The sequence below is a fragment of the Salmo salar genome, chromosome ssa11, assembly GCF_905237065.1.
Source record: "Salmo salar chromosome ssa11, Ssal_v3.1, whole genome shotgun sequence".
Classification (NCBI taxonomy): Eukaryota; Metazoa; Chordata; class Actinopteri; order Salmoniformes; family Salmonidae; genus Salmo; species Salmo salar.
In genome coordinates, this window is record NC_059452.1 from 41,452,558 (window position 1) to 41,470,092 (window position 17,535).

The 17,535-nt window shown below is 45.1% G+C and overlaps 1 protein-coding gene across 2 annotated transcripts in view; it reads right to left on the minus strand.

The window, feature by feature from the left end:
- LOC106587861 (uveal autoantigen with coiled-coil domains and ankyrin repeats protein-like) overlaps window positions 1-17,535 on the minus strand; it is a 67,593-nt gene that overhangs the window by 13,708 nt on the left and 36,350 nt on the right. For both annotated transcript variants that reach the window (XM_045689577.1, XM_045689576.1), the window contains exons 2-8: window positions 16,429-16,559; window positions 9,665-9,753; window positions 8,327-8,391; window positions 5,754-5,811; window positions 2,257-2,327; window positions 1,702-1,808; window positions 928-1,109 (exon numbers count right to left, since the gene is read on the minus strand). In XM_045689577.1, the coding sequence (XP_045545533.1) occupies window positions 928-1,109; window positions 1,702-1,808; window positions 2,257-2,327; window positions 5,754-5,811; window positions 8,327-8,391; window positions 9,665-9,753; window positions 16,429-16,559 (703 nt within the window). The remainder of the gene's footprint in view (window positions 1-927; window positions 1,110-1,701; window positions 1,809-2,256; window positions 2,328-5,753; window positions 5,812-8,326; window positions 8,392-9,664; window positions 9,754-16,428; window positions 16,560-17,535) is intronic.

The window sequence follows — 17,535 nt, forward strand, 5'->3', positions numbered from 1 at the left end:
TAGTTGTGTGGGCCCTTTACCTAGGGTTCTAGTTGTGCGGGCCCTTTACCTAGGGTTCTAGTTGTGCAGGCCCTTTACCTAGGGTTCTAGTTGTGCGGGCCCTTTACCTAGGGTTCTAGTTGTGTGGGCCCTTTACCTAGGGTTCTAGTTGTGTGGGCCTTTGATAAAAGCATGGCTCTATACACAAAGTTCATGTGAAGGAGATCTGTTGGGGACATTTTATGCACTCTATTTCACATAGCCTTGATAAAAACACACATTAAAACACTCTGCAAAGCCACACGCCTCGCTGAATGAACAACCATAAATTCCCTCTGACAGAAGAAAGCTGACACACTTGAACTCAGGTTATCTTCCCTAAAAGCACAATCCTATTTTTCACCTTTGCTGCAAATTTCCCCCAGTCCATTTCATTCTGTGTATAACTTTACTTTCTCTGCAGCATGACTTTTTAACCTGGTGCTTTTCAATAGACATGTCATTTTTACTTTTTCCTTGCTCTCTTTTTGATCTTCTGGTTGAATGGGTGTTTTCGGCAGTCTCCTGTGGTTTCTGTATTTCTGAGGCACGGGCTGAGTTACAGCTTACACTGCAGATAGAAACATCTCAGAACCTCTTCATTCTGGGCTAGCTGCTCCTGTCTCCCCCCTACTGAGGCTAAGAAAACATCAAGTTCTCATTTGAAAGATACAGAAAAACCTCAAATCCTCCCTCCCCCTGCCAGGCATGGACGATGATTATAGTATTTGAAGTCGATTAAACACGTTTCACAGTTTTGAAAATTGCTGACAGTTTAGAAAGGAAAATGAAATGTGGCCTTTGTCCACAGGGCAGCCCTCACACAGGGTGAAAAGCACATCTACAGGAGTGCCTAGGGCATAGGTCATAGGTCCTACGGGTCAAATCGGGACACAGCCGTGCTCTGACCTTTGGTGACGTTGTCGAGGTAGGTCTTGAAAAGGTTGACCAGATCCTGGTTCTTGCTGAGGCAGGCGTAGTGGAAACTGTCATGGCCAAAGCTGTCCACGGCCGTCACGTCGGCGCCGCTCTTCAGAAGGACCTCCACCGCGTCCTTACAGGCATACTCACAGCCCAGGGTCAGAGCAGTCCTGGACACACGCACACCACACACAGAGATATATGAATAATTGAATTGCATCCATAATGAAATGCATTGAAGAGTAGGCTACAAAGCACAAAGTCTATAGAGGCCAGACAGATGCATCACTGACACAGCAACACACACTGCAACTGAACCCCATCAACGCACACTGCAACTGAACCCCGTCAACACACACTGCAACTGAACCCCGTCAACACACACTGCAACTGAACCCCGTCAACACACACTGCAACTGAACCCCGTCAACACACACTGCAACTGAACCCCGTCAACGCACACTGCAACTGAACCCCGTCAACGCACACTGCAACTGAACCCCGTCAACGCACACTGCAACTGAACCCCATCAACGCACACTGTAACTGAACCCCGTCAACACACACTGCAACTGAACCCCGTCAACACACACTGCAACTGAACCCCGTCAACACACACTGCAACTGAACCCCATCAACGCACACTGCAACTGAACCCCATCAACACACACTGTAAGTGAATAAATAACAAGTGAAGCTTTGAATACATTTCATTTAGTAGCTAGCTGTGATGCTTTGTGGACCCTGGGTGGACCAGCTTACTTGTTCTGTTTGTCACGGATGGCGATGTCGGCCCCTCGCTCCAACAGCAGCCGGCAGATGTGTGGATGGCACATCTGGGTAGCCAGCACCAGAGGTGTCCGCCCATCCTGCAGTACACACACACACACACACACACACACACACACGCACACGCACACACGCACACACGCACACACGCACAGAGAGAACAGAGCTAGTGATTCACGGCTGTGATGATGATCTCATTACTACAGTAGTCCGTTAAGGATAAACAGAGCAGCAGGTGTAATCTATATGTGATGAATAATTAGTGTATTGGAGTTGTTGTAAAGCATTATAAAGAGACAGAATGTATGTGTGACTGCGTGTTCATATTTCCCACCACAATGGTATTCTTCTCACAAAACCTAAACCCTGGCAGTACAAGTGCATTGAAATATATATTTTTATCACAATCAAGACAGTCAGAGATTTTCAGTTGAATTGCTGTGCAAGTGACCCAATTTACAAAATAAAATGTTGACTTTTCTACACTATAGATCAATAGGTGTGAATGAATTGGACATCAATACTCACAAAATCCCTTGCGTTTACAGAGGCCCCGCTGTCACACAGTAGTTTGACGCTAGAGGAGCAGCCTGCCATCACTTGGACACACAAAGATAAACCATCATTATTTCACACCATCAAGCAAACGCACAGCAGTGCCTGAATAATTCCAGGATCTTTCCATCAAAATGATGAACAAAGAGCACAGTACGGGACTGGCATAGTAATGAACACAGAGCTCAGTACGGGACTGGTATAGTAATGAACACAGAGCTCAGTACGGGACTGGCATAGTAATGAACACAGAGCTCAGTACGGGACTGGTATAGTAATGAACACAGAGCTCAGTAGAGGACTGGTATAGTAATGAACACAGAGCTCAGTACGGGACTGGCATAGTAATGAACACAGAGCTCAGTATTGGACTGGCATAGTAATGAACACAGAGCTCAGTATAGGACTGGTATAGTAATGAACACAGAGCTCAGTACGGGACTGGCATAGTAATGAACACAGAGCTCAGTATTGGACTGGTATAGTAATGAACACAGAGCTCAGTACGGGACTGGCATAGTAATGAACACAGAGCTCAGTATAGGACTGGTATAGTAATGAACACAGAGCTCAGTATTGGACTGGCATAGTAATGAACACAGAGCTCAGTATTGGACTGGCATAGTAATGAACACAGAGCTCAGTATTGGACTGGCATAGTAATGAACACAGAGCTCAGTATTGGACTGGCATAGTAATGAACACAGAGCTCAGTATTGGACTGACATAGTAATGAACACAGAGCTCAGTATAGGACTGGTATAGTAATGAACACAGAGCTCAGTATTGGACTGGCATAGTAATGAACACAGAGCTCAGTATTGGACTGACATAGTAATGAACACAGAGCTCAGTATAGGACTGGTATAGTAATGAACACAGAGCTCAGTATTGGACTGGCATAGTAATGAGAAATCAATCCTGTGCAGCACGCGTTCACCCTGGCACGTTTACATCTCGCATGCAGAGGTAGGGTAAGGATAAACGTGTGTGCAACAGGTGAATCTATATGTGATTCCAATGTATTGGAGGTTTTGTTGTACAGCACTACAAAGAGACAGAATGGGGTGCTTGTGTTCATATTTACCTTAAAGGACTTTGCTCAGCCCATATTGGGCTCGTAGTATTGACAGGCCACTTCTATCAGAGTAAATCATCTCTTCAAGCATCGGAAGTGGAGCACATTCCAGAAAATCTGATCATATTACTGATGAGCAGACGTGTCTTCAGGGGATATACTGTAGCTCAGTGTTAATTAGCGTTTTAGCCTATTAAATGTTCTTCGCCTCAACCAAGCCCCCGCCCCGATGGAAATGTTTGTGCGAGTGAAAATCAACCTTGACACAACCTATACTGTCAAATTCCACAGTCCATTTCATGCTCCTATCAACCCATCAGGAACCTATACTGTCAAATTCCACAGTCCATTTCATGCTCCTATCAACCCATCAGGAACCTATCTTGTTCCCTTCATTCTATCATGTTCCTATCAACCCATCATGATCCTATCATGTTCCTATCAACCCATCATGATCCTATCATGTTCCTATCAACCCATCAGGAACCTATCATGTTCCTATCAACACATCATGATCCTATCATGTTCCTATCAACCCATCATGATCCTATCATGTTCCTATCAACCCATCAGGAACCTATCATGTTCCTATCAACCCATCATGATCCTATCATGTTCCTATCAACCCATCATGATCCTATCATGTTCCTATCAACCCATCATGATCCTATCATGTTCCTATCAACCCATCATGATCCTATCATGTTCCTATCAACCCATCATGATCCTATCATGATCCTATCATGTTCCTATCTTGTTCCTATCAACCCATCATGATCCTATCATGTTCCTATCTTGTTCCTATCAACCCATCATGATCCTATCATGATCCTATCATGTTCCTATCTTGTTCCTATCATTCTATCATGTTCCTATCTTGTTCCTATCTTGTTCCTATCAACCCATCATGTTCCTATCAACCCATCATGATCCTATCAACCCATCATGTTCCTATCAACCCATCATGTTCCTATCAACCCATCATGATCCTATCAACCCATCATGATCCTATCAACCCATCATGATCCTATCATGTTCCTATCAACCCATCATGATCCTATCAACCCATCATGATCCTATCAACCCATCATGATCCTATCATGTTCCTATCAACCTATCATGTTCCTATCAACCCATCATGTTCCTATCAACCCATCATGTTCCTATCAACACATCATGTTCCTATCAACCCATCATGTTCCTATCATGTTCCTATCAACCCATCATGTTCCTATCAACCCATCATGTTCCTATCAACCCATCATGATCCTATCAACCCATCATGTTCCTATCATGTTCCTATCAACCCATCATGTTCCTATCAACCCATCATGTTCCTATCAACCCATCATGATCCTATCAACCCATCATGATCCTATCATGTTCCTATCAACCCATCATGTTCCTATCAACCCATCATGTTCCTATCATGTTCCTATCAACCCATCATGTTCCTATCAACCCATCATGTTCCTATCATGTTCCTATCAACCCATCATGTTCCTATCAACCCATCATGTTCCTATGAACCCATCATGATCCTATCATGTTCCTATCAACCCATCATGTTCCTATTAACCCATCATGTTCCTATCATGTTCCTATCAACCCATCATGATCCTATCAACCCATCATGTTCCTATCAACCCATCATGATCCTATCAACCCATCATGATCCTATCATGTTCCTATCAACCCATCATGTTCCTATCAACCCATCATGTTCCTATCATGTTCCTATCAACCCATCATGTTCCTATCATGTTCCTATCAACCCATCATGTTCCTATCAACCCATCATGTTCCTATGAACCCATCATGATCCTATCATGTTCCTATCAACCCATCATGTTCCTATTAACCCATCATGTTCCTATCATGTTCCTATCAACCCATCATGATCCTATCAACCCATCATGATCCTATCATGTTCCTATCAACCCATCATGATCCTATCAACCCATCATGTTCCTATCAACCCATCATGATCCTATCATGTTCCTATCAACCCATCATGTTCCTATCAACCCATCATGTTCCTATCAATCTATCATGTTCCTATCAATCTATCATGTTCCTATCAATCTATCAGGAATCTATCATGTTCCTATCAACCCATCATGATCCTATCAATCTATCATGTTCCTATCAATCTATCAGGAACCTGTCATGATAGTATGTGAAGTGAATGTCATAAAGTGTAATACTGCATTGAGTCATCAATCGTCTATTCAAAGCACATCTCTGTACCGACTCTGGTGTGTACATCTGTCTGCCAGTGTTCATTAGGATCTCTTGGGTAGCTCATTACACCAAATTAGAGAAAGTAGAGAAGTAAAAAGCATCTACTGTAATGACAGAGGAGAGGAGAAGGATCCAAACTGTTTCTCACCAGCGTCGTGTAGAGCTGTCCTCCCCTGCAAGTCCACATTCCCCACAGGACAGTTGTGCTGCAAAACCACACAAATAATCTTAAATGTCATACGCCTCTTAAAATCAAATGAGCCAATCACCCTGACAAAACTCTTCCTACATTTCTGCTTGCATCGCTCAAAAGAACACTGTGGGAGCAATCACTTAGGTCTATTTTTATACAACGGGATGGCAACATTCAGGGGAGAAATGTTTTGGTATTGCTTTGTTATATAACGACACAAAAGCATCGAGTCCTTTCACAATTTGTCACTCGTTTCAATCCCGTTTGAGTCCCGACTTTGAGGATGGCATCAAAGTGACAGAATCTTCCTGGCGTCTGCATCTCCAATTGGATAAGTCTCTGCAGCAGGGCCACGTAAGGCTATCAACGTAGTGTTCACTGTGATATCATCTCACACAGACAGAGACAGTCAGACAGACAGAGACAGTCAGACAGAGGCTGACAATAATGCTGTAGCATTGACAGCCAAGAGAGCTGTTAAAGGCTCAATGCCAACAGCAGGCCTTTAAGGTCTCCTAACTCAGGCCTTCTCAGGGCCCACTAGAAAACCCCTGCTCTCTCTAGCAACAAGGTCCCAAAACGAGTAGCCAGGTCAGATACCAGCTAAGGGAGGGGTGGGGGGGCATGGAATTCTATACCTCTAGTAGGGGTCGGGGGGCAAGTAGGATTTTCCCCTCGGCCCAGGAGTTGGGTTGCTATGTCAAGCGCGATGACGGCATGGTTTGCGAGAGGGCAGCCTTGTCAACACGACCAACACCCCTGCTGGTAAGCTGCCATTCCTTTCAGGGGGGGTGGCACTTAATGTGGCCGGTGGCTTGTTTGATCACAGGGCCTTATTGTAAACACATAAATTAATTGCAACTCAACAGGCTGCTACTGTTGCCCTATCAGGGGCGATGCCAAACAAAAACAGCGTTCTCAAACAACCATACAGCCTACAATGGCACAATTTAGTCACTGTAAACAGATCAAATATATTTCAAACATGTTTCAATATCACTGCAGCTGCTGTCTGGCGAGTAAAGCCAACAAAATGTTATTCCTCAAAGAACTGGGAGAGAAGTAATGGTAATGCTCCTTGAACATTATGGACCGGTTTCCAAGACATGTACACCACATGGCCAAAGGTATGTGGACACCTGCTCATCAAACATCTCACTCCAAAATCATGGGCATTAATATGGTGTTTTGCTGCTATAATAGCCTCCACTCTTCTGGGAAGGCTTTTCACTAGATGTTGGAACATTGCTGTGGGCATTGGTTCCATTCAGCCACAAGAGCATTAGTGAGGTCGAGCACAGATTTTTGGCGATTAGGCCTGGCTCGCAGTCAGTGTTCCAATTCATCCCAAAGGTGTTCAATGGGGTTGAGGTCAGGGCTCTGTGCAGGCCAGTCAAGTTATTCCACACCGATCAACTAAACATTTCTGTATGGACCTTGCTTGTACACAGGGGCATTGTCATGATGAAACTTCCCAAACGATTGTCAAAGTTGGAAGTGCAGAATTATCTAGAATGTCATTGTATGCTGTAGCGTTAAGATTTCCCTTCACTGGAACTAATGGGTCTAGCCCAAACCATTGAAAACAGCCCCAGACCATTATTCCTCCTCTACCAAACTTTACAGTTGACACTGTGCATTCAGGCAGGTAGCGTTCTCTTGGCATTCGCCAAACCTAGATTAGTCCGTTGGACTGGCAGATGGTGAAGCGTGATTCATCACTCCAGAGAACACGTTTCCACTGCTCCAGAGTCCAATGGCAGCAAGCTTTACACCCCTCCAGCTGACGCTTGGCATTGCGCATGGTGATCTTAGGCTTGTGTGCGGCTGCTCGGCCATAGAAACCCATTTCATGAAGTTCCCAGAAAACAGTTATTGTGCTGACGTTGCTTCCAGAGGCAGCTTGGAACTTGGTAGGGAGTGTTGCAACCCGAGGACAGGTGATTTTTAGGGGCTGTGTGCTTCAGCACTCGACAATCCTTCTGTGAGCTTGTGTTGCTTACCACTTAGCAGCTGAGCCGTTTTTGCTCTTAGATGTTTCCACTTCACAATAACAGCACTTACAGTTGACCAGGGCAGCTCTAGCAGACCAGAAATATGACAAACTAACTTGTTGGAAAGGTGGCATCCTACGACGGTACCACGATGAAATTCACTGAGCTCTTCAAATACGGCAAATTCTATTGCCAATGTTTGTCTATGGAGATTGCATTGACTATGCACTCTATTTTATACAGCTGTCAGCAACGGGTGTGGCCGAAATAGCTGAATCCACTCATTTGAAAGGGTGTCCGCAATACTTTTGATCATGTAGCGTATCTTAATGAATCTTAGCTTCCAATGGGGAATGTCCATTGTGTATGTTTTTTAGTCCAGGACTAGATTTAATCTGAAAGCACCCTGACACCTGACACCTAAGCCTCAAAAGTACATGTTGCAGCACATTTCCTTCAGAGATCCATTTCATAATGCACAGATCACACAGGTAAGTTAATGCGAATGGAGGCCGTTGTTTTAAGTGACTGTACCTGCAATAGCTTCTGCACACAAAGCGACTGGCCATTTCTGGAAGCTAGATGAAGGGCGTTTTTACCTGCAAGAAAAAAACTCAAGAGATCAGCAATACACAAAATCAATATCTTCTGAACTGAACAAAAACGGAACATACTGAACAAAAATATAAACGCCACATGTGAAGTGTTGGTCCCATGTTTCATGAGCTGAAAGAAAACATCCCAGAAATGTTCCACACGCACAAAAAGCTTATTTCTCTCAAATTTGTTGCACAAATTTGGTTACATCCCTCTTACTGAGCATTTCTCCTTTGCCAAGATAATCCATCCACCTGACAGGTCTGACATATCAAGAAGCTGATTAAACAGCATGATCGTTACACAGGTGTACCTTGTGCTGGGGACAATAAAAGGCCACTAACATGTGCAGTTTTGTAACAACGCCACAGATGTCTCAAGTTTTGAGGGCGTGTGCAATTAACAGGCTGACTGAAGGAATGTCCACCAGAGCTGTTGCCAGATAATTGAATGTTCATTTCTCTACCATAAGCTGCTTCCAACATCGTTTTAGATAATTTGGCAGTACGTCCAACCGGCCTCACAACCGCAGACCACGTGTATGGCGTTGTGTGGGCCAGCGGTTTGCTGATGTCAACGTTGTGAACAGAGTGCCCCATGGTGGCAGTGGGGTTATGGTATGGGCAGGCATAAGCTACAGACAACAAACACAATTGCATTTTATCAATGGCAATTTGAATGGACAAAAATACAGTGATGAGCCCATTTTTTGTAAGGTATCTGTCACTAACAGATGCATATCTGTATTCCCAGTCATGTGAAATCCATAGAGTCGGGCCTAATTTATATATTTCAATTGACTGATTTCATCATATGAACTGTAACTCAGTAAAATCAATGAAATTGTTGCATGTTGCTTTTATATTTTTGTTCAGTATATTTGTGTTCTGGAAGAGGCTGTCTTAATCGACATCCCTTAGAAAGATTTCACCAAAGATGGGCTTGGTGGAAATGATCATGCTATTGATTAATGCTTTCCTATGGACTGTTCTGTACCGCACCATGCATAGGTGCTTGCAATGCCAGGGTTATTGGGGACCAGTACAGAAATTTATTCATTCACTACTGTAAGTCTCTCTGGATAAGAGTGTCTGCTTAATGACTAACATGTAAGTCTCTCTGGATAAGAGAGTCTGCTTAATGACTAACATGTAAGTCTCTCTGGATAAGAGTGTCTGCTTAACGACTAACATGTAAGTCTCTCTGAATAAGAGTGTCTGCTTAATGACTAACATGTAAATGTATAACCATGAACTTCATCAGTCTTTCTCTCACCGGTGGCATCGGTGGCTGTGAGGTCAACGCTGTGGCCCAGGATGAGATTGAGACAGTCCAGGTGGCCCCTGGTTGCGGAGAGGTGGAACCTGCGGTGAGAGATGGAGAGAGCGTGAGAAGGGAGGGAAAGCGCAGTAGGTCAGAGTACGAGCAGGTTTGGAGAGGCTTGGAGAAGGGTGAAGTGAAAGAGTGAAATATGGAGCCAGAGAAAAGAACTCTGTAAATTGATGCTGGCTAACCCTATCGGCTAGGATCAGCATTCTGGGGGCAGAAACCTTAGACCCGTAACAACCCCGAGACAGCAGGACTACAAGCTCTTAAAGAGCATTTTCACATTAGACACAAAGTGGGATCCAACAACCCATAAGGGACCGTTAAGGCAGCAAAGGTATCAAATACCCGTCATGATCATCATCGTGAAAAGGATCATATCTACACTACTGCAAACATGAATAACACTGTTTACCTTTTACTCCCTGATACTCTTTTCTCCCGTTTACTCCCTGACCCCCTTTCTCCCGTTTACTCCCTGACCCCCTTTCTCCCGTTTACTCCCTGACCCCCTTTCTCCCGTTTACTCCCTGACCCTCTTTCTCCCGTTTACTCCCTGACCCCCTTTCTCCCGTTTACTCCCTGACCCCCTTTCTCCCGTTTACTCCCTGACCCTCTTTCTCCCGTTTACTCCCTGACCCTCTTTCTCCCGTTTACTCCCCGACCCTCTTTTCTCCCGTTTACTCCCCGACCCTCTTTTCTCCCGTTTACTCCCCGACCCTCTTTTCTCCCGTTTACTCCCCGACCCTCTTTTCTCCCGTTTACTCCCCGACCCTCTTTTCTCCCGTTTACTCCCCGACCCTCTTTTCTCCCGTTTACTCCCCGACCCTCTTTTCTCCCGTTTACTACCTGACCCTCTTTCTCCCTGACCCTCTTTTCTCCCGTTTACTCCCCGACCCTCTTTTCTCCCGTTTACTCCCCGACCCTCTTTTCTCCTGTTTACTACCTGACCCTCTTTCTCCCGTTTCCCCTACCCCTTTCTTTTACGGTCCTCCATCTGTCACTTAATTCTTCAACAAATATGCCCCTTAACATCCCTGGGTTTGTTTGAACAACCTAAACTCTGAATTAGTTGGTCACTTGTTAGCCACTCTTAACACATTACTCTTAATACATCGACCTTGTCGGTCTTCCTGACCCACATCCGTCAGTTTCCCCAGCCATGCCCCGGCCCCACACATACAGGAAAAACATCTGTTTGTAAATCAATATGCCCTACGGCCCACAACTTGTTTATGCATTAACCTTGAAAGATCCTCCAAGGAGACAGGCGGCCTGACACCTCGTTTCAGGCGCCGTTATTAAAAGCTGCGTTGATGGTGCTTGAGAAACTCAGTCTGCAGCCGGAGATCTTGACCCTGGGGCCTGTAAGCCATATGCCTGCAGCGCTGTGGATAACCGGTGACACGCCAACTAAGCACAACATTAGTCTTGTTGGACAAATGGATTCAGGAATCTGTTTGAATAACTAAACTGTTGTTATGTTACAACAATGCTATTGGGATCTAGAAGTGATGCATTGGGAGGGCGGTGTTTTGGTCTTTGAGAATCAGAAGCTTCAGTATGTACTGCATGGGGAGAAGAGGTTTCAGTATGTACTGCATGGGGAGAAGAGGTTTCAGTATGTACTGCATGGGGAGAAGAGGTTTCAGTATGTACTGCATGGGGAGAAGAGGTTTCAGTATGTACTGCATGGGGAGAAGAGGTTTCAGTATGTACTGCATGGGGAGAAGAGGTTTCAGTATGTACTGCATGGCGAGAAGAGGTTTCAGTATGTACTGCATGGCGAGAAGAGATTTCAGTATGTACTGCATGGGGAGAAGAGGTTTCAGTATGTACTGCATGGGGAGAAGAGGTTTCAGTATGTACTGCATGGCGAGAAGAGGTTTCAGTATGTACTGCATGGCGAGAAGAGATTTCAGTATGTACTGCATGGCGAGAAGAGGTTTCAGTATGTACTGCATGGGGAGAAGAGGTTTCAGTATGTACTGCATGGCGAGAAGAGGTTTCAGTATGTACTGCATGGGGAGAAGAGGTTTCAGTATGTACTGCATGGGGAGAAGAGGTTTCAGTATGTACTGCGTGGGGAGAAGAGGTTTCAGTATGTACTGCATGGGGAGAAGAGGTTTCAGTATGTAATCCAGGAAACTAAATTACACATCAGGAATTATAAAAACACACAAAATTAAAGATGAGGGATTATACCTAGTAATTAAACCTCCCCATAGGGCAGAACAGTCAGACCATGATTACTGTCCATCATCGTCCTCCAGTGGGTGTGAGGTCTGTCTGGAGACAGAAGGGACCACACATGAGGATGGTATGTTGTGTGGCCCAGGTCATATCTTATGACGTTATTAGGGTTAAGAGTGTTGGGCCAGTAACCGAAAGGTTGCCGGTTCGAACCCCGAGCTGACTAGGTGAAAACAATCTGCCAATATGCCCTTGAGCAAGGCACTTAAACCCTACTTGCTCCTGTAAGTTGCTCTGGATAAGAGCTTCTGTTAAATGACTAAAATGTACATGTTATGTATGGCCCAGGTTATACGTGAGGATGTTATGTATGGCCCAAGTTATATATTAGGATGTTATGTATGGCCCAGGTTATATATTAGGATGTTATGTATGGCCCAGGTTATATATTAGGATGTTATGTATGGCCCAGGTTATACATGAGGATGTTATGTATGGCCCAGGTTATACATTAGAACTAAGGCTAAGCTGAATCAACAGATGGTTGTGACTAGATGTCGACCGATTAATCGGAATGGGCGATTAATTAGGGCCGATTTCACATTTTCATAACAATCGGTAATCGGCATTTTTGGACACCGTTCATGGCCGATAACATTGCACTCCACGAGGAGACTGCATGGCAGGCTGACTACCTGTTATGCGAGTGCAGCAAGGAGCCAAGGTATGGTGCTAGGCTAGCATTAAACATATCTTATAAAAAACCATCTTAACATAATCACTAGTTAACTAAACATGGTTGATGATATTACTAGTTTATCTAGCTTGTCCTGCGTTGCATATAATCGATGCGGTGCCTGTTAATTTATCATTGAATCATAGCCTACTTCGCCAAGCGGGTGATTTAACAAGTGCATTCGCAAAAAAAGCACTGTCGTTTACTAATGTGTACCAACCATAAACATCAACGCCTTTCTTAAAATCAATACACAAGTATATATTTTTAAACCTGCATATTTAGTTAATATTGCCTGCTAACATGAATTTCTTTTAACTAGGGAAATTGTGTCACTTCTCTTGCGTTCTGTGCAACAGAGTCAGGGTATATGCAGCAGTTTGGGCCGCCTGGCTCGTTGCAAACTGTGAAGACTTTCTTCCTAACAAAGATAGCGAACTTCGCCAAACGGGGGACGATTTAACAAAAGCACCTTTGCGAAAAAAGCATAATCGTTGCATGAATGTACCTAACCATAAACATCAATGCCTTTCTTAAAATCAATACACAGAAGTATATATTTTTAAACCTGCATATTTAGTTAAAAGAAATTCATGTTAGCAGGCAATATTAAACTAGGGAAATTGTGTCACTTCTCTTGCGTTCATTGCACGCAGAGTCAGGGTATATGCAACAGTTTGGGCCGCCTGGCTCGTTGCGAACTAATTTGCCAGAATTGTACATAATTATGACATAACATTGAAGGTTGTGCAATGTAACAGGAATATTGAGACTTATGGATGCCACCCGTTAGATAAAATATGGAACGGTTCCGTATTTCACAGAAAAAATAAACGTTTTATTTTCGAAATGATAGTTTCCGGATTTGACCATATTAATGACCCAAGGCTCGTATTTCTGTGTGTTATTATGTTATAATTAAGTCTATGATTTGATATTTTATAGAGCAGTCTGACTGAGCGGTGGTAGGCAGCAGGAGGCTCGTAAGCATTCATTCAAACAGCACTTTCGTGAGTTTGCAGCAGCTCTTCGCAATGCTTCAAGCATTGAGCTGTTTGACTTCAAGCCTATCAACCCCCGAGATTAGGATGGTGTAACCCATGTGAAATGGCTAGCTAGTTAGCGGGGTGCGCGCTAATAGCTTTTCAAACATCACTCGCTCTCAGACTTGGAGTAGTTGTTCTCCTTGCTCTGCAAGGGCCCCAGCTTTTGTGGAGCGATGGGTAACGATGTGTCGAGGGTGGCTGTTGTCGATGTGTTCCTGGTTCGAGCCCAGGTAGGGGCGAGGAGAGGGACGGAAGCTATACTGTTACACTGGCAATACTAAAGTGCCTATATGAACATCCAATAGTCAAAGGTATACGAAATACAAATGGTATAGAGAGAAATAGTCATTTCTAATAACCTCAACCAATAATTCCTATAATAACCTCAACCTAAAACTTCTTACCTGGTAATATTGAAGACTCATGTTAAAAGGAACCACCAGCTTTCATATGTTCTCATGTTCTGAGCAAGGAACTTAAACATTAGCTTTTTTACATGGCACATGTACTTTTTTCTCCAACACTTTGTTTTTGCATTATTTAAACCAAATTGAACATGTTTCATTATTTATTTGAGGCTAAATTGATTTATTATATTAAGTTAAAATAAAAGTGTTCATTCAGCATTGTTGTAATTGTCAATTGTTGTAATTCTTTTTTTCCCCCTATCTTTTTTCTTCTTTCTTTTCTCTTTTTAAAATCGGCAGATTAATCGGAATTGGCTTTTTTCGGTCCTCCAATAACCGGTATCGGCGTTGAAAAATCATAATCGGTCGACCTCTAGTTTGTGACCCGTGAGCTGAGGTTCCTTATGCTCCAGTTTATGTGATGGACGCAGTTTGACACAGAACTGGTTCTGTTCTCGGCATGGTCGTCTTTAAGCCAACAACATTGAAGGTGACCAGTGAGCATCGTGTGTCAGGACAGTGCTTAGTACAACAAGCTCCAGTTCCTCGCTGTAATGCAGGGTGGCGTCTTCCACGGCAGCCAGACGCACTTGATTTAGCCCTGAGAAATTCCAGCACCTTATTATGAGACAAGCCCTTCTCTCCTTGGTGTGTGTGCGTGTGCGTACGTGCGCACGAGTGTCACAGACACTGGTGTGGGAGAATTACATACACTACTGAAAATACTCAGCCCCACAGCTCCTGGAATCTCCTGTTCTCTCCATCGAGGTTGCAACAAAGCCGGGGCTCAAAATTAACCTGAAGCATGGATCAGAGACAGGCGACTACTTCACATAGCTGGAATTAAGCCGAGGGGGACTAGCTACCTAAAACACCAGCGTTGGAATCTGGTTACATTTACGTCAGGCAGAAAAACAAGTCTGACTTAACAGCTTTTATATAGACCTTCCAGTGGTGGATGGGTGACATTCTTAGAGGACACATAACCTATCCAATATTGCTGGTGGTGAGCCATCCAAAAAGAACTATCCTAAAAAAGGTCCCAGCGTTTTATATCCTAAAATACTGGCCATCCCGAGTTCATCCACCCACCATTCTAGATCAAAAACTAGTTTACTCTGACAACCTGACCCTTGAATTACAGAATGTTCCCCAACTGTCATTTTATATCATAAACATCAACTGTGGCTCTAATCTGTTTGCTCTGAGCCACTTCCTGGCCAGAGTGACAGCCGCTCCAAGCCAGTAAGATCAAGCAGTGTGTGACATACAGTTCACCACAGAGTTCTCTGAACTCTCTACTGGCACAGCCGACTGTGTGTGTGTGTGTGTGTGTGTGTGTGTGTGTGTGTGTGTGTGTGTGTGTGTGTGTGTGTGTGTGTGTGTGTATCTAGCTATACAGAGGGGAGACTTGGTGTTTGAATGTGACTTCACAAGCCTCCCCAACATGGGGACTGGCATGGAGGACAACTGACATCTATGATCTCAGAACAGGGTGGGAGAGGGGTGAGAAGGGAGACGTGAAAGGGGGGAGCGAAGAGAGGAGTGTGGGGAGAGGGGAGGGGAGAGGAGAGCGGGGAGAGGGGAGCGAAGAGAGGGGAGAGGAGAGCGGAGACAGGGGAGAGGAGAGCGGAGAGAGGGGAGCGGAGAGAGGGGAGCGGAGAGAGGGGAGCGGAGAGAGGGGAGCGGAGAGAGGGGAGCGGAGAGAGGAGAGCGGAGAGAGGAGAGCGGAGAGAAGGGAAGAGAAGGGAGAGGGGAGCGGAGAGCGAAGAGAGGGGAGCGAAGAGAGGGGAGCGGAGAGCGAAGAGAGGGGAGCGGAGAGCGGAGAGAGGGGAGCGGAGAGCGGAGAGAGGGGAGCGGAGAGCGGAGAGAGGGGAGCGGAAAGAGGGGAGCGGAAAGAGAGGAGAGCGGAGCGGAGAGAGGGGAGAGTGGAGCGGAGAGAGGGGAGCGGAGAGAGGGGAGCAGAGCGGAGAGGAGAGCGGAGCGGAGAGAGGGGAGAGCGGAGCGGAGAGAGGGGAGCAGAGAGAGGGGAGCGGGGAGCGGAGAGAGGGGAGCGGTCAGCATCTGACCATATGCTGAATAACATTATCTAGTACTACAACAGTTCTCAGCTCTGTTTACGACTTACTATGCTTGGAATGAGAGACAGTTTGCATTGCCAGACATTTCGTGCTATTGGTTGAGACAAATGATTGTGTGGGTTAGTGTAGTGCTTACTGGTCCATATGTTCCTGTGGGAGTGGGACGGTGTGTGTCTGTAGGGTTCTGTATACATGTGTATGCATGCGTTCATGCCTGGATGCGATGTTTGTGTGAGCACACGTTACTCACGCGGATCGTCCCTCCATGTCCAGCTTAGTGGGGATGATGCCCTTCTTGCTGAGCACGGCCGCCACCTTGTCCACCTCGCCCCGTTCCACCGCCTTCATCAGCCGGTCGTCATACTTGTTCCAGTCTGTGTTCTGGGAGAGAGGGCACAACGTCAACACAACAGATAACTCGTCTTCACAACATACGGGTCAGGGAAACGCATTCTCACCACAGTCAACACTTTATTAGCATTCAAGGAGTCTGGACAGATCAACATTTCAAACATAACCTTTAGAATTCTCAGAGGGACTATAGACTGGATTGAGGTTAGCCTCAATGATTTATGCCAAGATAGTGTGGTTCCACTCTGAAGCAAAGCATTTCTGAGAGTGCCTGGACACAGCATGGGAACGGCTAGTTCTTCTGCAAGAAAGGACCCCTCTTGAACAGAACACAGGCAGTGGAGTAGAGGGATCCAAGAAAACAGAAAGCTGTGGTTAACGCCTGCATAGAGACAGAGAAAGGACAGTTCTCTGCCTGTTCCTGGATACAACAACACGTAAACACACGTCACAAAGGAATTTGTAAAAAGAAAATAAACCCACCAAACTGCAATGGGACGATCTGTCTGTCCGCTCACTCAACTCACACTGGCTGGCAGAGATATATATATATATTCCACATAGATGATAGGCCTATTTTGCATGCAATTTGTCTCCCTCCAACATTAAGCGTCAACATGTACCCAATACACTATTACTATTATCAGAATGCAAGTTCAAATCTAAAAACTAAGAATGGAACTTGATAACGAGTTAAAACAGGCCACTGTGCCTCTGGGTTGATGAAGGAATTCTCCTGGGGAATGCAGGGCAGATTCACAGAGTTCCTTCAGGTTAGTGAGAGAAGAAGAAGCTGTAAGTCACAGCTCACTCCTTTCTGCTGTTTCAACAACACGGTATTCAGGAACCCCAGCGGCTAGGTCCTAACCCAACCCCAGCGGCTAGGTCCTAACCCAACCCCAGCGGCTAGGTCCTAACCCAACCCCAGCGGTTAGGTCCTAACCCAACCCCAGCGGCTAGGTCCTAACCCAACCCCAGCGGCTAGGTCCTAACCCAGCGGCTAGGT